General features: G+C 48.0%; 1 protein-coding gene across 1 annotated transcript in view; it reads left to right on the forward strand.

Moving 5' to 3' along the window:
- Nucleotides 1-670: 670 nt before the first annotated feature.
- PDZK1IP1 (PDZK1 interacting protein 1) overlaps nucleotides 671-20,713 on the forward strand; it is a 25,035-nt gene continuing 4,992 nt past the window's right edge. The window contains exons 1-2 of the mRNA XM_034780339.1: nucleotides 671-916; nucleotides 12,458-12,566. Of these exons, the coding sequence (XP_034636230.1) occupies nucleotides 850-916; nucleotides 12,458-12,566 (176 nt within the window). The 5' untranslated portion in view covers nucleotides 671-849. The remainder of the gene's footprint in view (nucleotides 917-12,457; nucleotides 12,567-20,713) is intronic.

The following is a 20,713-nucleotide window of genomic DNA, read 5'->3' on the forward strand; positions in this document are numbered from 1 at the left end:
AGCTATTTTCAAATCACAAATTTCCTTTCCTATGTTATTAATAACATCTTAGATAACTGAAAATGAAAGAATCTCATTTACTTTATGCTGCTTGTTTACTTTGGATTTATTATTTTCCTTTTTCTCAGCCGAGACAATAACACCAGACAGGTCAATTTCAGTTTTGTTTATAGTCAGTTTCACCTTGTCTTTACATATTGTTTGTCTTCCAACAGCACCCAGAATATGCCTCCATAGGGCAATGGCATATCCCACTAGCCAGTAGAGTATATTATTATCCATGCAACTATTTCTACCAGTCAGAGTTTGAAGGCTTAGTTTTACAAATGCTGTATTTTTGGGGCTTTCATTTGATTTGATTCTCTGATTTTGGTGCTGTTGCATTATCTGGTATCATGCAACTATGCTACACCAGGGCGCTCCTTTCAAGAAAGAATGTGTTGATCTTAGTATCGGTTCCCCCAAATCCCCACTGTAAGTAAATCAACAAACATGGTTCATTGTCTCCTCTGAAATTCCTTTAGGCTCTACAGTAACTGCCAATTATTCAAACCACATGTCTGCAAACTCCCAAACAATCTTAGACGTTACTTATTCACCTGGCCCAAAGAGGAAGCAGGTATGTAAATTCCATCTGTACCGCCTCCATTTAAATAGCCACTTATTAATGTCACTGATAATTTACCAAACTCATTTCCATGGGAGGCAGCCGCGCTTAAGTGTGCTCTGGGTCTTCAGATTTCCCATTCAGCTCTCTCCACAGCTTCTGAGAAGGAGCAGGGCTCACTGTTTCTCTCACAAAGCAAAGAGCCCTCCGCACTGAGCAACAAAAACAACTACTCTGCGGTCATGCAGGCTCTCCAGGTTGCTGCCCTATGCCTTTTAATGGCTCTGGAGCCAGTGAATTGCCAGCAAGGTAAGTGTGATCTCCTACTTTTCGGGGTTGAACTGGGGGAGTCTTGAAAGTTTCTGGTGAGGAGTGAAATAGCTGATCCATGAAGGGGTTACTCTTTACCTAAGCACCAGCAATTACAGGCACTTTCTTTTTAACCGGGTGAAGGAGATAGGACTTCAATGCACTTTATTAGGGTGACCAGACAGCAAGTGTGAAAAAGCGGGACAGGGGGTGGGGGGTAATAGGAGCCTATATAAGAAAAAGACCCAAAAATCGGGACTGTCCCTATAAAATCAGGACATCTGGTCACCCTATATGAGATGCTCTGTCTGCCTCACAAATGAATTGCCGAGAGTTTGAAAACAAAGCATTTCATCGGAAGCTTTGTCTTCTCTGGAAAAAAAAAAAAAAAGGGAAGTTTGCTGTCTTGCTGTGAAATCTAGTGGAGACAAGAAAGACACAAGTAGTTTTTTACCATGTGGTAGCTCTCTGAGTGCAACATGATACACCTCCAATCTGGGGTTTAACTTCATTGAGGTAAACTGTCTGTGCCTTATCTCTGCTAGGATTTTTCATAGAGATAGCTCACTGGATATAAAGAGACGCTTTTTTTTGCAGTGAGGATATAGCGCTAGGTTTTTATCTTTCTAGTTACTCTAGGACAGTGGCTCTCAACCTTTCCAGACTACTATACCCCTTTCTGGAGTCTGATTTGTCTTCCGTACTCCCAAGTTTCACCTCACTTAAAAACTGCTTGCTTACAAAATCAGACATAAAAATATAAAGTGTCACAGCGCACTATTACTGAAAAATTGCTGACTTTCTCATTTTGACCATATCATTATAAAATAAATCCACTGGAATATAAATATTGTACTTACATTTCAATGTATTGTATATAGAGCAGTATGAACAAGTCATGGTCGGTATGCGATTTTAGTTTGTACTGACTTCGCTAGTGCTTTTTATGTAGCCTGTTGTAAAACTAGGCAAATATCTAGATGAGTTGATGTACCCCCTGGAAGACCTTTGCATACCCCCCAGGGGTGTGTGTACCCCTGGTTGAGAACCATTGCTCATGCAGTGAGATCTCCCTAATTCTCATGTTGTTCAATTTTGATCATGCTTGCCAAAAAAAATCTCCCCCAAATAGATGGCTTCACCCACTTTTCAGAAAAGACTTAATGTCAGACAGGCCTCCTGCTAGTGTGACGTCATTTGTTTTTATTAAGTACGACAGGGCATTTAATAGTATTATAAAGTGTTCTAACGAATAATTAAAGTTAATCTTTTATCTTTTCAGTGTTCTTGAACCCCTGCCCTGCCCTGCACACACACACACACCACTTTGTGTTGCTCCATCCTTTATTGTTTCTAATGTATTTGTTTGCTTACTTGCTTATTCTCAGAATTTAACTGCCATCAACCTCCCAGTTATCTGACTGAATTAGGGTCCAATCCTGCACCACTAAGTCAAAGAGCGTGTTGATGATGTTTTAATGACATTTTAATGACGTTCTTCTGGACTTAGGGATCTATATGACTTTTCAGCTATGGCCAAAGCTCACAGCCACATTTTCAAAGCACCCCAGAAAGATGCACCCTTACACATTGGATGGATTCTGGGGAATGTGCCCATATGGGCATTGATATATGCAAAGCAGATAACAGCATGTGCAAGGGCTATTTGCATTAGTAGCCCCCCACTTCCCCTCCAAATTTGCAGGAGCAAATGTGTGTACGCACATTTTTGTGGGCACAATGGTTGCATCCAACTTAGAGCATTTGGGCCTGTAATCAGAAGGCTGACAATAGAATCGGCATCAGAGGGCTAATAATGAAAATCATTAAAAATTGGAAGGACACAAAAGAAAATCCGTGTCCGTGTGGAGTTGTGCCAGGGTAACCGGGGTGTTTTGAAACTTCAGGAAACTTGGTCCTGCTGCCCAAATGTAATTGCTCTTTATTCGGTTCCAACTCAGACCCGTCCAGGGGGACAGCGCTAAGGCACTCTGCCAGACAAACTGGGATTAGAATGGCCACTCATCAACCACCAATCACCCCTTCCCTTTTGCCTCCACTTGCTCTCCAGTCCCTGCCTTGTCCGTGTGCTGATGGTATCTTCATGGCCCTGTGCTGACTTTCGCGCCATCTCCTTTGATGCAAAGGATGCTGGGGCATGTAGGGAACTAAATGTGCCCATTACACAAGTCAAAGCAGAAATATGGAAAACCTGAAGTGACAAGGAAAGGGGACATGGCGCACTTGTGGGGAGAGGGGAATAGTGTGTGAATTTGGATAGGGTAAGGGGCACATCTCATCCCAGTCAATGCTGGTCAGGCTCACCCTGTTTTTGTGGTGAGTTGAGTTTACATGCAATTTTGCTGACTTGTGTCCATCCGATACATATGTGATGGCTCCTCTACCTGTCAATGTATGCTCTTAGGGGCTTGCAGGAGTTGATGTATTTTGGGCTATGTTCAAGGGCTCACATGTGAATTAGAGGAGGTGTTCTTTGCTATTTCTGTTTCATTTAGTTTGCCTTTTAAAAAAATAAAACACTTGGAGATGGGTCCAGACTGGAGCCCCGAATCCAAGCCCTTATGAATATTCTGTTCAGATAACCCTCCAGCACCTGGATTCAAAACCACAGAGGGCCCATTTTCCTGGTCAGGTTTGGATGCTGCTGAAATCTTGTGACAACAGCTCTTGGAGCAAGATCCGGGCCCAAGCGAGTGGAAACTTCTTGGGAAGAGAGGAATTGATGAAATTTCAGTCTTTGGGGCTGAAATGTCATGAAAACAGTTTGCCAAATTTCAGCTCGGCTGAATCTGAACCCAAATTTGCTAACACTGGCCTAAGCCTCATCTGGTTCTGGATGTGAACATCACTTCCCTGTGTCACATCTAACACCACTAATGCTGACTCGCCGACCAGGAAAAAACCAACACGTCAATAAAAGGAATCCAACCGAGATGACAGCTGAGGAGAATCAGGGAAGGAAATGAAGCAGTCCAGGCTTCAGGATTATTCAGGATGATGACACATTCCTAGGACTAAACGCTGTCACAGCTAGACCTGCCCAACCCCATGGGTGGGACTGAGGGCAAGGAGTTAAGCCCTCTTGTTTACGACTTATAGGGAAATGCCAGCAATGGGGCCAAATCCTACTCTAGTTACATGCCTCTGTGAAAATCAGTGAGGCTGCTCTTGTGTTCCCGGATCCTGCTTCAGCAAATCTTTCAACACATGAGTAATCCCATTGCATCAGGGGGACCAGTCTGCTGTTGAAAGTTAGGCAAGCGTTTACGTTTCTTTTGTGATTTTGGCCGTCAATCTTTTAGCATACAGAACAGACTGTCCTCAACTTACAGCCTTGTGCTAAGTTAGGGCTGGATGCTTTTGCCTCTTGTACTGCTGGGATTGTTCTGTTTGGTTGTTAAGTTTACAGTTCTGCCAGTCCTGGGCATTCAAAAATCCTAAATCAGATCCTCCCATAATCATGAGCTTGGCTAAAAAAAATCATGAGATTTTAAAAAGAATTATACATTTCAGGGTCTTTATATTTGCCTTCTATTTATTGAGTGTTTAGGGTTGCACTTGCTTCATAATTTTCTCCACAAACATGAGGTCTAAAAACTTACTATTTTTTTTTAAAACAAGAACAGAGAGTCTCCTATAATCACAGGATTCCAGGAGCTGGGGCTTAAAGAAAACACCAAATATGGCAAGACTCATGGTACAATCAAGAGAGTTGACAACACTGAGTCTAGTTCATAACCAATTGTAGATGACTCTGCTTTATATATACGGGCATATGCAAGACACTTTTACAGCTGCTAATAAAGAGACATTAGTTTTGTCATTATATGGGCCAGATGTTTGGCTGGAGTAAATTGTCAGAGTCCTACTGGAGTCCAAGGAGCTACATATATTTACACCAGCTGAGGATCTAGACTGTGATGTCTTTGCTCACACTTCCTGGGCCAGATGCTGAGCTGGGGTATATACGTGTAGCTCCATCTCTGTGTTTTGTTTACAGCTCTTTCTTTGTAAGGGCTCCACAGCACCACCGTGGGAACGGCGGAAAGATTCACCTCCCTGTTTTACAGCAAATCCACAGGGACACAGGTGTTTCAACTCCAGAGACATGCAGTGTCCTTTCCTGCTCCTCCCAGCCCTGCCACACACCCACATGCAAATCATGTGCGGTATTAAAAGCCTTAAGGAGCAAGGGGTGATTAATGCACTCAAGAGATCTTGTAACCCGGGAAACCTATTTGTGCTTGTGCAATATCGCTAACAACACTGTGTCCCTTCTGCTAAGGAGGGGATTTCACACCTGAACACATAAGCAGAGGGCAAACCATGAATCACAGCAGCTGACACACACAGGCTCATTTGCCCCAATTTACAGGCGGAGCTGTGAAAGGCGGATCCAAATTGAAATCTGGATCCAAACTTTCCCAGAGTTTGGGAGAGAGTTTCAGGGCTGGAGTTTTGAACTGATCTTATGTCTCTTCTTATGGAAAGCCCTTTCAAACAGCCGGAAGGGCTGTTGGACAGGGCTTACTTATGCTCGAGATGTGCATTTATTTATTTTTTTTCTGTCAAGAAGATCAGCAAAGCAATAAATAGCTCCCAAGGGGGCTGCCTCAGTGAAGTTCAAATGCAGACTCAAGGAGCCACGTTTTTCAACCCAGCCTTTACAGTTGTGCTGGCAGTTTTGCCCAGGCAAATCCCTGCTTTTGCATGTGCACATTGCAGCTGTGGGTGCTGATCAGGTGATGAGATGTGTACGTAATCACAGGGCTTCAACACGCAACCGTGGGTGATTTTGCATGCTCCCAAATTCTGGGTGCACACAGAGCGTGCTCCTAGAGTTAAAAAGAACAGGAGTACTTGTGGCACCTTAGAGACTAACACATTTATTTGGGCATAAGCTTTCATGGGCCACTCCTACAGTGTCTGTTTCCTCACACTGAGGGGGCTGTCAGGGCCGGCTCGACTGTTTTTGCCGCCCCAAGCAGTGCGCCGAATTGCCGCCGTGGACGGCGGGGCCAGTCCATGTGCCGTTAGGGCGGCACGCGTGTTTCCGTGGCGACAGCATTTCGGCGGCAGCTTCTGTCTTCAGCCGGAAGACAGAAGGCGCCGAATTGCCGCCGCGGGCCGCTGAACATAGAAGCTGCCGCCACCGCGGAAACGCACGTGCCACCCTAACGGCCCCCGGACTGCCCCTGCTGTCTGCGGCAACAATTCGGCGCGCTGCTCGGGGCGGCAAAAACACACAGCCGGCCGCCCCTTGCAGATTGCCGCCCCAAGCACCTGCTTGGAATGCTGGTGCCTGGAGCCAGCCCTGGGGGCTGTATAGACGATAAAAGGACAGAGCTAACAGTGGTACTTGAAGTAGTAGTGGCCTGAGTTGAAGGTGCTGGGTTCAAACCCTGCTAGGGGCTCACTGTGCAAATTTAGAAGCTGTCTTAGAAGCCATATCCCCTAATAACTTGCAAGAGATGCTGTAGGAAACAGTAGTAACTGAATGCTCAGTAGTGACACTTGCTTGATTGTATCGGGATTTCTGCTGTCTACGGCTCTGCATTTTCGCCCTTATCGCATGCTCGTGTTGGCACGTTCCCTCCAGTGACGCTGGAGTGAATCCCATCTTGATAGGGAAGCACGTGCTGGACCGCCTCATTTCTCGGAGGGGCTGTGGCTATCACAGCCTTCAGAATAAATGAGATGCGCAGGAGGGAAAACTTATCTGCTGGCAAGAGAAATTGGCCCACTGGCTGGGCTTCTGGCAAAGTCAATGGCTGGGCTGAAGCCCTTGAAAGCATTTCCATCAGGTTTTCAAAGTTGAAAAGACAAGACAGCTGCAGCAGGATCTGAGGCCAGACGGATGACTTTGGTGGAACATCACGGGGCTGTGAAGGAGACTTTTGATATGGGGAGGGGCATTGGGCTCACAGGAAAGGCTTATGGGAGAACAAGCAGGGTGGGAAAAGGCAGTAAGCCTAGGAGGGATAGCTCAGTGGTTTGAGCATTGACCTCCTAAACCCCAGGTTGTGAGTTCAATCCTTGAGGGGGCCACTTAGGGATCTAGGGCAAAAATCAGTACTTCTCTTGCCTAGTGAAGGCAGGGGGCTGGACTCTATGACCTTTCAAGGTCCCATCTGGTTCTAGGAAATAGGATATATCTATTAATTATTATCCTTATTATAAGAATGAGCCTTGACTTCCACATACACTCCACCAGGCAGAGAAGTTCCTCTGAGCTACAGCCCTCTCAAGTGATCAGAGCCTGTAAAGAATAGGGACAAAATAAAACCAGACCAAGAAAACACTGAGCTGGGTCCTGTATACCTGGCCATTTCGGAGAGCAGGTACGCGAAAACCACAAAAAGAGCCGGGCCCTGAGCCGGGGAGGGAGGATGGTTAGGGATTTGGGAGATGTGGGTTCAATTCCTTTCCCTGCTGCAGAATCCTTGTGTCACTTAGTCTCTCCGTGCCTCAGTTTCCCTCCGCACAATGAGGATAACAGCACTGCGCTACCCCCCTGTGAGGATAAGGACCCTGAAGTCTGTGAAGTGCCCAGATCTAATGATAATGGGGGGTATGTAAATAGTTAAGAGATATCTAACCAACCCCCTGGATTCAAACACCACCCAGTGTAGGATTGGATGCTTTGCAGCTGGGGCCCTTGGCGGAGTGCTACCAAGGGCAGGCAGATGGTAGTTGTTTGATGGTAGTTGTGTGGCATGCCCCACAGTTTGATTTATTTGGCATCAGTTACACTCATTATATGCACTTATTGGATGCCAGTAAATACCCATTGACACCTGACGTGTAACTTACCACCGCCAGGCACCTCACTCCTGAATTTGGCCCATTGCCTATATGCTAGGTAGGGTAGGATTTTACTGTTGTTCTAACCAGCTTCCCTTTCAATTTCCTGTTGAAAGACAAAGTCCTGATCATCTGGGATCTTGATTAGCCTGAGAGCCTCCCCCCAGCCCCTCAAGGGACGTTCCCAGCCTCCTCACCCAAATACATGTCAACAGGAGTTATGAATGTGACTGGTGACCTCACTTTACGGTGTCCCTACCTAAGCGCTGATTATTGAACTGGACTAGAAAAGAAACAGAGAGACCATTGTCTGAGAGAGCCCTTTAGGGACCATTGTTGAAACGTAGGCTGTGCTGCTAATCTAAGGTAAACATTTTACCAGCCAGCCGAGTTCTAGAAAAACATTGTTAAAGTTCATCCGGGCCAGGACCCATCCGTCAGCATTCTTTGCGTCTTTCCCTTTTACATAAACTTTTTTCCTCCCGGGAGTGAAGCAATTTTTAGTTTGCTTCCCAATGCTTAAAAACGGTCACTTTCCTTCATAGAATCATAGGACTGGAAGGGACCTCGAGAGGTCATCTAGTCCAGTCCCCTGCCCTCATGGCAGGACTAAGTATTATCTACACCATCCCTGACAGGTGTTTGTCTAACCTGCTCTTAAAAATCTCCAATGATGGAGATTCCACCACCTCCCTAGGCAATTTATTCCAGTGCTCAACCACCCTGACAGGAAGTTTTTCCTAATGTCCAACCTAAACTGCCCTTACTGGAATTTAAACCCATTGCTTCTTGTCCTATCCTCAGAGGTTAAGGAGAACAATTCTTCTCCCTCCTCCTTGTAACAACCTTTTATGTACTTGAAAACTGTTATCATGTCCCCTCTCAGTCTTCTCTTCTCCAGACTATAAACAAACCCAATTTTTTCAATCTTCCCTCATAGGCCATGTTTTCTAGACTTTTAATCATTTTTGTTGCTCTTCTCTGGACTTTCTCTAATTTTTCCCCATCTTTCCTTAAATGTGACACCCAGAACTGGACACAATACTCCAGCTGAGGTCTAATCAGCGTGGGGCAGAGCGGAAGAATCACTTCTCGTGTCTTGCTTACAACACTCCTGCTAATACATCCCAGAATGATTGCTTTTTTTTGCAGCAGTGTTACACTGTTGAGTCATATTTAGCGCAATCCATTCTCATTCCAGTCCAAGGGAATCTTTCCACTGATGTCGCAGGGTGCTAATTCAGCCCCGACGGACGCAAGGAGGTCCCGAGCTGGGCTCCATTGGAATCAGTGGGAATTTTGCCATTGGCTTCAGGGGGACCAAGAGTGGGCCCTGGGGGTCTAATCTGTTCAGACTGTCCAAGCCAAACTCCATTGGGGGATTGCCCTCTGCCTTCATACATTCCTCCTGGAGTCCCATCTAGACACTGCCTTCTTCATCATCTCCTGCCCTCAGGCTGTTCTGATTACCTAACTCCCCATTGATTTCAATAGGATTTAGGCACCCGAATACTTGGAGCATCTGGGCATAAATGACACACAGAGGGAGTCTGTGGCAGAGCTAGGAACTAAAGCCAGGTCTCCTGAGTCCCAAGACTTAACTCCAAGTTCATCCTTGCTATTAACAGGGAAGCCTTTAATGCTCCCGTCCCCTGCTCCCCACCCCAGAGTAGCGCTAGGGCTTAGCAGACTCGGGAAAACTCTGTGTGGCTTGGCAAAGGAGCGGGGAGAATTAGAATCACATCCACTTTTGTTCTGACGTATCGAGTTGTCGTCTTTGTTGTTTCCCTGCATTCTCCTGAATGCATCGCCCCAGGTTGCAACTGGTTCCCTCTGCTGCTGACTGGCCCCCCTCCAGCCCCGTCCCTCCCCCAAAACTTGGAAGGTGATCACACTCCAAACGAGCAGCCGCCAACTAGCGGAGTGTCACGCCGAACACGCTGGCACCTCCTTCGCCGGGTTTGTTATGCTAATGGACCCACCATAATCCGCTTTGCAACATCATAATCATTAGTGACGGATTACGGAGTCAGGAAAACATGGCACTCCTCAGCGTGAGCGGGTGGTTGGAGGCTTTCGTTTCGGTAAAGAGGGGTTGCGGGTGGAGCAGCGTGGGCTTGCGAAGATAAAGGTGCAGGTACAGAGCAGGTTTAGTCACAGCCTTGTTTAGTGGGCAATGTGGAGTCACATTTTCCCCAAGGGCAGCTTAGCAAGCGATTGGCCATCAAGGAGCACCTCAGTGCATAGGAATGGTGCACAGACCGCACCATCCTATCGGGGAGAGGTGCATCCTTAGGAATATATGGAGGGTACAGTCCCTGCATTCCCCCACATCCAGGGACTTGGATTGTCCCTAGTCCCTGCACAGGGTGGTCTCTGCATCCCCTTCCCTGCACATCCACACAACAGCCAGAGAGACCATCCTGCCGACTACAAATTGATTCTGAAAAAGCCCCGTAGATATAATGTATTGAGGACTGTGTTGGACTTGCAAGTTATCACCTTAAGGGGGAAAGGGGTTCTGCTCATGTTCATAAGAACATAAAAATGGCCCTACTGGGTCAGACCCAGGGTCCATCTAGCCCAGTATCCTGTCTTCTGACAGTGGCCAGTGCCAGGTGCCCCAGAGGGAATGAACAGAACAGGTAATCAGCAAGTGATCCATCCCGTCGCTCACTCCCAGCTTCTGGCAAGCAGAGGCTAGGGACACCATTGCCTGTTCGCAAGCTAGAGGGCCCTATAGGGAAGTGTGTTCTCAGAGCCAGTCTGGAAAAAGCCATCTTAAAGCAAAGTAGGGTGACCTGTACCTGGCTGCCTTAGGAAGCAGCCTGTTTTTTCTCTCTCTGACTTTGGGTTCTTGTGTGTTATCTTGAGTTCTGAGAAATAAGGTCATGTTACGTTGCAACCTTTCAGCAAGAGTAGTTATGTTTTTGTCTAATAGCTCTGTGGGATTGCTCTGACCCTAATAGCAGAGAGGTGGAATGGTCCAGTAGTTAAGGTGCTACTCTGGAGACATGGGTTCGGTACCTTGCTCTGTATACCTCTGGTACTGACTTCCTTTGTGGCCTTGGGCAAGTCACTTAGACTCTCTATGGTTCTTTTCTCCATCTGTAAAATGGAGATCATTGTAGCTACATCAGGTAAGCCATCTATCAAAGGGACTTAGATGGTTCCCATTATGACAGTTTCTGACCACCTCAAACTCTTTAATGTGTTTATTCACACAGCACCACTATGAGGCAGGGCTGTGATGTTATCCCCATTTTACAGATGAGGAGCTCAGGCACAGAACAAAAATGGGCTGATTTTTAAAGGCATTTAGGCACCTTTAAAAACCCAACTGTAAGGGACTTTCCCAAGGTTGCATAGGAAGCCAGCAGCAGAACAAGGGCGTAAACACATGTCTGACAAGTCTTAGGTTAGCACCTCGTCACTGGGCCACCCTTCCTCTCCAGGTGGGTGGGGGTGCTGCTCAAGTACTCTGATGGTGGGGGTGGGGGAGCACAGATGTACGTGAAGTAGAAACAGAATAGACAATGTGACCTGCAGTGTATCTTGAATCTGCAGTAATGGCACAATATGAAGGAAACAAGATGTGGTGTACACTACTGCCTAACTGAAAGGAGATGTTGTTATGTTTTTAGTGCGTGCTGCATCTTGAACCACTGAGGCAGGGAGCAGCTGTGAGGCAGCTGCCAATTTGTTTTTCCCATCAGATGCAGAATGTTACCGAGCTAGCCAACCTGTGCTCTCTCTGTCTCTCTCTCTCTCTGTTTCTCAGGGAGACTTTACATTCGTTTTTTTCTTGTTTTCCTCTCTCTGAAACAAATGGCATTTTAAATGAGGACTATATTGCTACTATTATTTATTTGTACTGTGGTTATGTCTAAAGGCCCCAACTCGGGAATGGGACCTCTGCGCTAGGTGCTGTACAAATGTATAATGAAAAGACTGTCCTTTTCCCAAATACGTGGGGCTTATTTTAGTTGTACACGGGGAAATAGAACATTAGAGATGGGTCTGAGATGCAAAACTTAGATCCAGAGTTTTAACTACCCAACACTGGAGAGCATTTGGACTCAAGGCTTTGGTTTGGGTCCCGCTCCAGTGGAAACGAGGGAAGGATTGGCTCAGCTGATGGGCCCCTGGTACAACTGTCGAGGACAAAGGAAGCGGCTTCTACTTTGGAACACTGTGGTCAGTGCCAAAGTCCATCCTACAGTGCAACGCTAAAGACCGTCCTGTCCCCGTTAGTCTGCATGAGACGTGGGATGGTATTGATGTGATGGGGGATGGATGGGTTGTTGGGGTGTGTGGGGATTTTTAATCTGGTTTCTTTGCCTGTTGGGATCTGCAAGGCTCAGACCACCGACCAACCAGCCCCCCGTATCCTTACTAAAGCAGGGTGGCCTTGAGGTCAAGGCCACCTTATGACTCAAGAGCTCTGGGTTCATTTCCCCAGCTCTACCCCTTGCTGTCAATCACAATCGCTGACTCAGTCCTGCAAGGTTCTTAAACTTGTGCTTACAGGGACTTCAGTGGGCTTTCTTAGGTGCTTAAATTCCAGCCTGGGTTTGGTGCGTGGCTGGCTTGGACCCAGAAAGATCAGCAGGATGGAGCCCTGAGAGTCTGTATTAATGGAGGCAGTTTAAGAACCTAAACAGAACAGGTGAAGCTAAAAATATCTCTAACGTATGTCTCCCCCTTTCTCCGCAGCCCGGGGAAATCTCCAGCCGTGGATGCAGGGGCTTATTGCAGTGGCTGTTTTCCTAGCCCTGGTGGCGATTGCTTTTGCAGTCAATAAGTATTGGTGTCAAGAAAAAGAGTAAGTGTGGGTTTTCCTCGTTCCATTTGACTTGGGCTTCACTGTCGCTAGAGCAGCTCCAAACGCAGGGCGTTTCGAGTTTTATCCGCATGGGGCACCATGTGATCCCCGCACAAAAAACAGGGAAGCTTTCCTGATCCTCTTAATAGTATCGGTTTACAGGGACCGTGGGCAACACCGCACAAGGCGATGGTCTTACCGTGTAACTCCATAGCCTTGTGGTGGCATTTTCACTTCCTGTCCCGGCCAGATTCCAGAAATGCCCCTTAAAATCCCAAAGCCTTGTTACCGGGACGTTAAACTCCAAACTCAGGAAGCGAAAGTGCTGAAGTGCCAGACCCTGAGCGGATTGAAATGTTCATCGCTCCAGTCCTTTCAGTCGGGTGGCATTTAGAACAGACGCTGCTGCCTTGGCCCAGCTGTTCTTGGGATCAGGGAAGGTCAGCTGAAATGACGCATGTTTCACCACTTACCTGGTGCCACCAAGGGATACAGGGCAGTTAAAAGGACAACTGACTAACCAGATGTCTCAGAGGGCCATGTTTGATTGACTTAAAACAGTGGTACCCAAAATTATAGCTGCTGACAATCTGGCCCATGGACATCAGTGATGTTATGATCATTGACATACTTTGGGGATCTGGCCAGAGAGGAAGGATGGTCAGTAAGACTTGAGAGGTCTGGGTTGAAGTCTCTGCGCTGCTACAGACTTCCTGTGTGGCCTTGGGCAAGTCAGTTAGCCCAGATCCTCAAAGTATTTACAGGCCTAACTCCCATTGATTTCAGTGGGAGTTAAATACCCAACTACCTTTGAGATCTGGGCCTCAGGGCTTGTCTCCCTGGCAGGGCCGGCTCCAGGGTTTTGGCCGCCCCAAGCAGCCCCCCCCCCCCCCAAAAAGCCACCATCACGATCTGTGGCGGCAATTCGGCGGAAGGTCCTTCACTCCGAGCAGGAGTGAGGGACGTCCGCTGAATTGCCGCCGAATAGCTGGACCTGCCGCCCCTCTCCGGAGTGGCCACCCCAAGCACCTGCTTGCCAAGCAGTTGCCTGGAGCCGGCCCTGCTTCCTGGACATTTACTTTGCAACAGGGGTGTGAATCTACCCTGCACTAGCCAGCTGCATCCATGTGGACCTGCTGATGCACACTAAGGATTCCTTAATGCGCTTTGATCTAGTCCAGTTTCAAAGAGGACTAGATCAAAGCACATTAATGGACTGTTAGTGTGGGTCAGCAGGGTCCACACAGACAGAGCGTGGCAGGCTAACGTGGGTTCTAGCTGGCCATGAACCCATCACTGCAGTAGGGAGACTTGCCCTTCCCTACCTCCCAGGGGTGTTGTGAGGATGAAGACATTAAAGACCGGTAGTTGCTCAGATAATACGTTGGTGGAGGCCATATATGTACTTCTGATGGATGGTTTAATATATTAAGATTTAACATGTTAAACACAGACCCCAGATAGACAGATTGTGCAATGCTGCTGAGGTCACCACCCTCGAGGTGGGTTAACTTGCTTGGCCTCATGTCAAATCCAAGGTTTCCAGAGTTGAAAGTTTGACTCAAGCCAGGACCATCCTGGGCTCGTGACGCTGGGGGGAGGGGAGAAATGAAGTAGAGAGAAAAATTCCAATGAAAAACTATGGTGAAATGGGGAGCAGAGCGAGCGAGAGGGGTGAGTGAAAGCTAAACAGAGAGGGGTAGAAAAGGGGCAGAGAAGAAGAACGAGAAAAGTTGAATGAAGAGATAAATACAGTAGATAATATGGGCCTGGTTCTCAGTTACTTCGTTTCTGTATTTGGGGCAGAGTTGAAAGATACCTGGGAGGTTTTGCCATGCTCTGAAGCCTGGGGCCTGGGTCACTTGCTGGGTGAATTAGAATACATGGTGGAGTCTCTGTAACTTGTGGTCTTTAAATCATGAGTTGAGGAGTTCGCTAACTTCGCCGGAGGGTAGGGGTCTATTACAGGAGTGGGTGGGTGTGGTTTTGTGGCCTGTGACGTGCAGGAGGTCAGAGTAGATGATCACGATGGTCCCTTTTGTCCTTGAAGTCTGAGCCTATGAAAGAGGGGATTAAGGTCTCTGGCTTTAAACCACCGTTGGGATCCTGCAGGGGTCTGTCCAGCTCCAGTGTAATCTAGAGCTGCCTCAGGGCAGCATAAACGGGTCTTAGGATAGCTGAGGATCAGGTCCCATACCCGCCTAGCTTCTGGGCATGCTCTCCTTTCCTTAACACAGAGCAGGGGCTACCCTTGAGCTAAGGCGTCTAGTAAGCTCTGGTCTACACTGGGAGTGGGGTGTGGGGAATCGATCTAAGTTACGCCACTTCACCTATGTGAATAACGTAGCTGAAGTTGACGTACTTAGATCGACTTACCGTGGTGTCTTCACCGCGGTGAGTCGACTGCTGCCGCTCCCCCGTCGACTCCGCCTGCACCTCTCGCCGAGCTGGATACAGGAGTTGACGGGAGAGCACTCGGGGATTGATTTATCGCGTCTAGACTAGACACGATAAATCGATTCCCTCCTGGATCGATCGCTGCCCACCGATCCGGCCGGTAGTGTAGACACACCCTAAGAGTCAGGAAAGTGGCCCAGCTGCACAGCTGTTTGGGGGTGGAGCCAGCACTGCTCATGTCACATCTGACCAGGGCCGGCTCCAGCCACCAGCTTGTCAAGCAGGTGCTAGGGGCGGCCGCTCAGGAGAGGGGCGGCACGTCCAGGTATTCGGCGGCAATTCGGCGGAGGGTCCCTCACTCCGTCTGGGAGCGAAGGACCTCCCGCCGAATTGCCGCCGCAGATCGCGATCACGGCTTTTTTGTTTTGTTTTGGCTGCTTGGGGCGGCCAAAACCCTGGAGCCGGCCCTGCATCTGACCCCCTCTTCCTTGGAGCGCGGTGGTATCTCTGGCTCCAACATTGCTCCTCGTTGTCCTGTCTAGTGCTAGAATCCGGCTGGGAGGGTGGGAGGAAGGTCGGGAAGGCTAGAAGCCCATTTTATTTGACTTTGGCCTCTCATCAGAAAAGACGCTGTTGAGGCTTAGCAACCTGGCAGGATTCCAGCCCCGGTTCTGTCACTGTGGCAGCAGTTATCAGCTTAATCCCTGCCGGTTTCTGCCTTGACATTTCTTTGCAAGCCCCAGACATCACCCGCCAGCGAGCACTGAAGGGTATAACGGACCGGAACCAGCGCAGTAGATCCAAACCTCCCTGAGCCTTGGGGGAGGACACAGTGCTGGATCTGGCTCCAGGTCTGAACGTCTTTGGCTCAAGTCTAGCTGTATGATAGGCTGACCAAGAACAGCCCGTCCAATTGCCACCATCAGCTTGGGACATGGACACACACACACAAACCTTCTCAGACGCAGATTCCAAGACACCATCAGCTTGGGACATGGACACACACAGACACACACTCTCCTTCTCAGACGCAGATTCCAAGACACCATCAGCTTGGGACATGGACACACACACACACACACTCTCCTTCTCAGACGCAGACTCCAAGACACCATCAGCTTGGGACACAGACACACACAGACACAAACACACAAACACCTTCTCAGACGCAGACTCCAAGACACCATCAGCTTGGGACACAGACACACACAGACACAAACACACAAACACCTTCTCAGACACAGACTCCAAGACACCATCAGCTTGGGACACACACAGACACACACACACAAACCTTCTCAGACGCAGACTCCAAGACACCATCAGCTTGGGACATGGACACACACACACACACACACAGACACACACACCTTCTCAGACATAGACTCCAAGACACCAGCTGAGGCAGAGTCTCTTCTACTGTTGAAATAAAAATACATTGCAAAGTATTTTGCAACAGCCCATTCAGAGACCGACTGGAAAAACCAGTTAGCAGCAGAAAACAATTCAAAGGTCTGACAAATTAGTCTCACCCAATGCTGCAAACCTGGCACTGATGTCACTGTGCAGCAGGGAGGGCCAACTGCAGGGATATCGGATTTGCTACCTAGGCAGAAGGAGCAGTTAAAGGATGACTGACTCACCAGAAATCCCACAGGGCAAAATCCTGCATCCCTTAGTGATTATATTCAGGCAAAGTCCCTGAGCAGGGACTTTTTGAGCCGTAGTTATTAACATTCTGGCTGCAGAAAATAGACAAAGCATGTGAACAATTCAGTAAGCATATAACCTACTGGTAAGTGTATGTTACAGATCCTCCTCTGTACCCAGTCCGCAGAGGCGATGAGTCTGTTGCCACCCTAGTAAGGTTGAGCTGTAGGAACACGTGCTTATTAGCTCTAGAGGTCACTGGGTCAATCACTGGTCTATCAGCCATGGTGTCATAGACGTGTAGGGCTGGAAGGGACCTTGAGAAGTTAACAAGTCCAGCCCCCTGCGCTCTGGCAGGACCCAGTAAATCCAGGCCATCTGTGACAGGTGTTTGCCCAATATCTTTTTTAAAACTTCCAATGATGGGGATTCCACAACCTCCCTTGGAAGCCTGTTCCCAAGCTTAACTACCCTTAGAGTTAGAGAGTTTTCCCCAAGATCTAACCTAAATCTCCCTTGCTGCTGATTAAGCCCCGCCTTCAGTGGACATGGAGAACAATTGATCACCGTCCTTTTTATAACAGCCCGTAACATATTGCAAGACTGTTATCAGGTCCTCCATTCCCCCAAATCTTTTCTCAAAACTAAACAGGCCCAGTTTTTTTAACCTTTCCGCATAGGTCAGGTTATCTAAACCTTTGATCATTTCTGTTGCTCTCCTCTGGACTCTATCCAGTTTGTGCACATGTTTTCTAAAGCGTGGTGCCAAGAATTGGACACAGTACTCCAGCTGGGGCCTCACCAGTGCTGAGTAGAGCAGGACCATGACCTCCTGTGTCTTATGTACGACACTTCTGTTAATACACTCCAGAATCATATTCGCCTTTTTTGCAGCTGCATCCCATTGTTGGATCACGTTGAATTTGTGACCCACTGTAACCCCCAGATCCTTTTCAGCAGCACTGCCACCTAGCCAGTTATTCCCCATTTTGTAGTTGTGCACTTGATTTTTTCCTTCCTGGGTGAACTCCTTTGCACTTGTCTTTACTGAATTTCAACTTGTTGAATTCAGACCGATTCTCCAATTTGTCAAGGTCATTTTGAATTTTAAACCTGTCCTCCAAAGTGCTTCCAACCCCTCTCAGCTTGGCGTCATCTGCACATTTTAGAAGCATTCTCTCCACTCCATTATCCACGTCATTAATGAAAATATTGATTAGTATTGGACCCCCGCAGGCCCACTAGATCCGCCCTCCCAATTTGACAGCAAACCATTGATAACTACTTTCTGAGTACAGCCTTTCAACCAGTTGTGCACCCACCTTCTAGTAATTTAATCTAGATCACATTTCCCTAGTTTGCTTACGAGAATGTCTTGCTGAACTGTGTCAAAAGCCATGCTAAAATCAAGGTATATCACATCTATTGCTTCCCCCCGTCCATTAGGTCAGTAACCCTATCTAAGACGGAAATTCAGTTGGTTTGGCATGATTTGTTCTTGACAAATCCGTGTTGACTATTCCTTATAACCCTGTTATCCTCCAGGTGCTTACAAACCAGGTATTGAAATGAGGCTGATTGGTCTTTAATTCCCCAGGTCCTCCTTGTTCCCTTTTGTAAAGATAGGCCATGAAACTACCTCCTGAGCCCCCTCTTCTCTCTCGTTCCAACTGTCCCACCTCCACCTCTGCAGCAAGTAACCTGGTGCCTTCAAGGGTAAGATCACTTGTCCCATAATGCTCGCCGGTGGCAGCTGCTGCGACACTTCCTGGAGGATCAATGACCAGCCAGTGGTCAGTCCTCTGATCTGCAATGGAGAGCTGAATGTGTAAGATCCCAGGAACTGAACTGGATACAGCATGGGGGATTGGCAGTGGGACTGGGGCATGAGGCGAGGGGCTAGTGAAGAACCATCTAATCCTAGGAAGGATTTGAGGGTCACGCAGGGTAACTAGAGTCAGGGGCGGCAGAAGCTTCCTAAAAGTGGGGGGCCACTGGTGCCCAAACTGTGTCCCCATCCCAAGCACTGCCCCTTCCCCCTGAAGCCCCGCCCCCATGCTGCCCCTTCCCTCAAGATCCCGCCCCTGCTCGTTCTTCTCTGCCCTCCTCCTCTCATCGCTTGCCCTTATGGCCGGTAAAAAGTGGGAGGGTCATAGCCCTCTCGCCTCCCCTGTTCCATGCCCCTGCCTAGAGTAGCTGCTGTGGAGTAGTTTTGAAGCCGGGAGAAAGAATTCTCTACTTACCTCTGTCGAGATCCCCAGCAGCCATCTGGGATCATGACTCCCACATCAAACCACTTTATTCTCCAGCGTCTTTGCAATTCTGGGCTGCAGCTGGCAAAGGAAGAAGTGAAATGTCACGAGAGAGGCAATCCTGGTGTTATTGTCCCAGCCTGACGAGAAACACAAAGTACTAAACAACTTGTGAGAAAACCTCTCATCCTGAAATCTTCACCCTGGTTTAGCTGACTGGTTCCTGGCTATATCACAGACTCTCTCTGTGCTTTGGGGCAAATTACACAGGCCAAGGTCACGAGTTAGATGCTGAAATACCTTTGAGGATCTGGGCCTTAATGATGCTCAGTGCCTCAGTTTCCCCCTCTGGAAAAGAAGGATGAGGACCCAGGGGTGCTGAGAAGTTACTGTTTGTGAAGTGCTTTCAGGGTTGGGAATAGAGCCCAGGGGCGGCGTCTCAGCTGGTATCTGATCAGAGCTCCGCTGACTTCAGGGGGCTATCGGTTCACACCAGCTGATGTTCCTGACTCCCAATCCAGAACACTGTCCCCTGGGCCATGTTGCCTGATGGTGGCAAGGAGGGCTAATACCTTAGCATAGCACTCAGGAGATATGGCTTCTAGTCCTCACCTTGCCTCTTTCTCTGCCACAGTTGTCCCCTTGTCTATGACAGAGAGAAGGATCCTGACCTCCTTTGTAAAGTGCTTTGAGATCTGTGGGTGAAAGGCCCTCTACAACTGATGATTATTATTAGACTCATAGACTCATAGACTTTAAGGTCAGAAGGGACCATTATGATCATCTGGTCTGACCCCCTGCATGCTGCAGGCCATAAAACCGTCCCTACCCCTTCCCTGGACTCTGCTGTTGAAGTCCCCAGTCCTGTGTTTTAGTGACTTCAATCGGCAGAGACCCTCCTGCTAGTGATCCCTGCCCCATGCTGCGGAGGAAGGCGAAAAACCTCCAGAGGCTCAGCCAATCTACCCTGGAGGAAAATTCCTTCCCGACCCCAAATATGGCGATCAGTAAGACCCCGAGCATGTAGGCAAGAGTCTCTAGCCTGACCCTTGTTAGCCATTATACTATTTACCTACCATTGCTTGGTTTTCCTTGCCTACTATGTTTTACCATTAAACCATTCCCTCCATAAACTTATCTAACTTGGACAAGCAGTCATAGTCTGGTGTGTGTATACTAAGCCAACTGCCTCTCAGGTCCTTTTGAGGGTCACTCGTTTGCTTGTTAGGGGAGCATGAAAGGAACCCCAAATGTTCAAAAATCACAAGTCTGGCTCCTCAAAAATCACAAGTCTGGCTTAATCAGGAGGTGATGTAAAAATAATAGATGGTGTTCTTTCTATTTGCCTTCTGCTTTTTAGACTCATAGACTTTAAGGTCAGAAGGGACCATTATGATCATCTAGTCTGACCTCCTGCACAACGCAGGCCACAGAATCTCATCCACCCACTCCTGTAACAAACCCCTGACCTGTGTCTGAGCTATTGAAGTCCTCAAATCGTGGTTTAAAGACTTCAAGGTGCAGAGAATCCACCAGAAGTGACCCCACGCTGCAGACCTTTAGGGTGCACTTGCTTCATATTTGTAAGCTTTTTCCACAGCCAAGAGGGCTAGAAAAGTACTTTTTCTTCAAGAACAAAGGCTGAAGTCATCGCATCTCCACTTGACTCCAGGAACTGGGGCTTCAAGGAAGCCAATAATTATCATGTTTCAGAGTAACAGCCGTGTTAGTCTGTATCCGCAAAAAGAAGAACAGGAGTACTTGTGGCACCTTAGAGACTAACAAATTTATTAGAGCATAAGCTTTCGTGGACTACAGCCCACTTCTTCGGATGCATCCGAAGAAGTG

This window comes from Trachemys scripta, chromosome 8 (genome assembly GCF_013100865.1).
Source record: "Trachemys scripta elegans isolate TJP31775 chromosome 8, CAS_Tse_1.0, whole genome shotgun sequence".
Classification (NCBI taxonomy): domain Eukaryota; kingdom Metazoa; phylum Chordata; order Testudines; family Emydidae; genus Trachemys; species Trachemys scripta.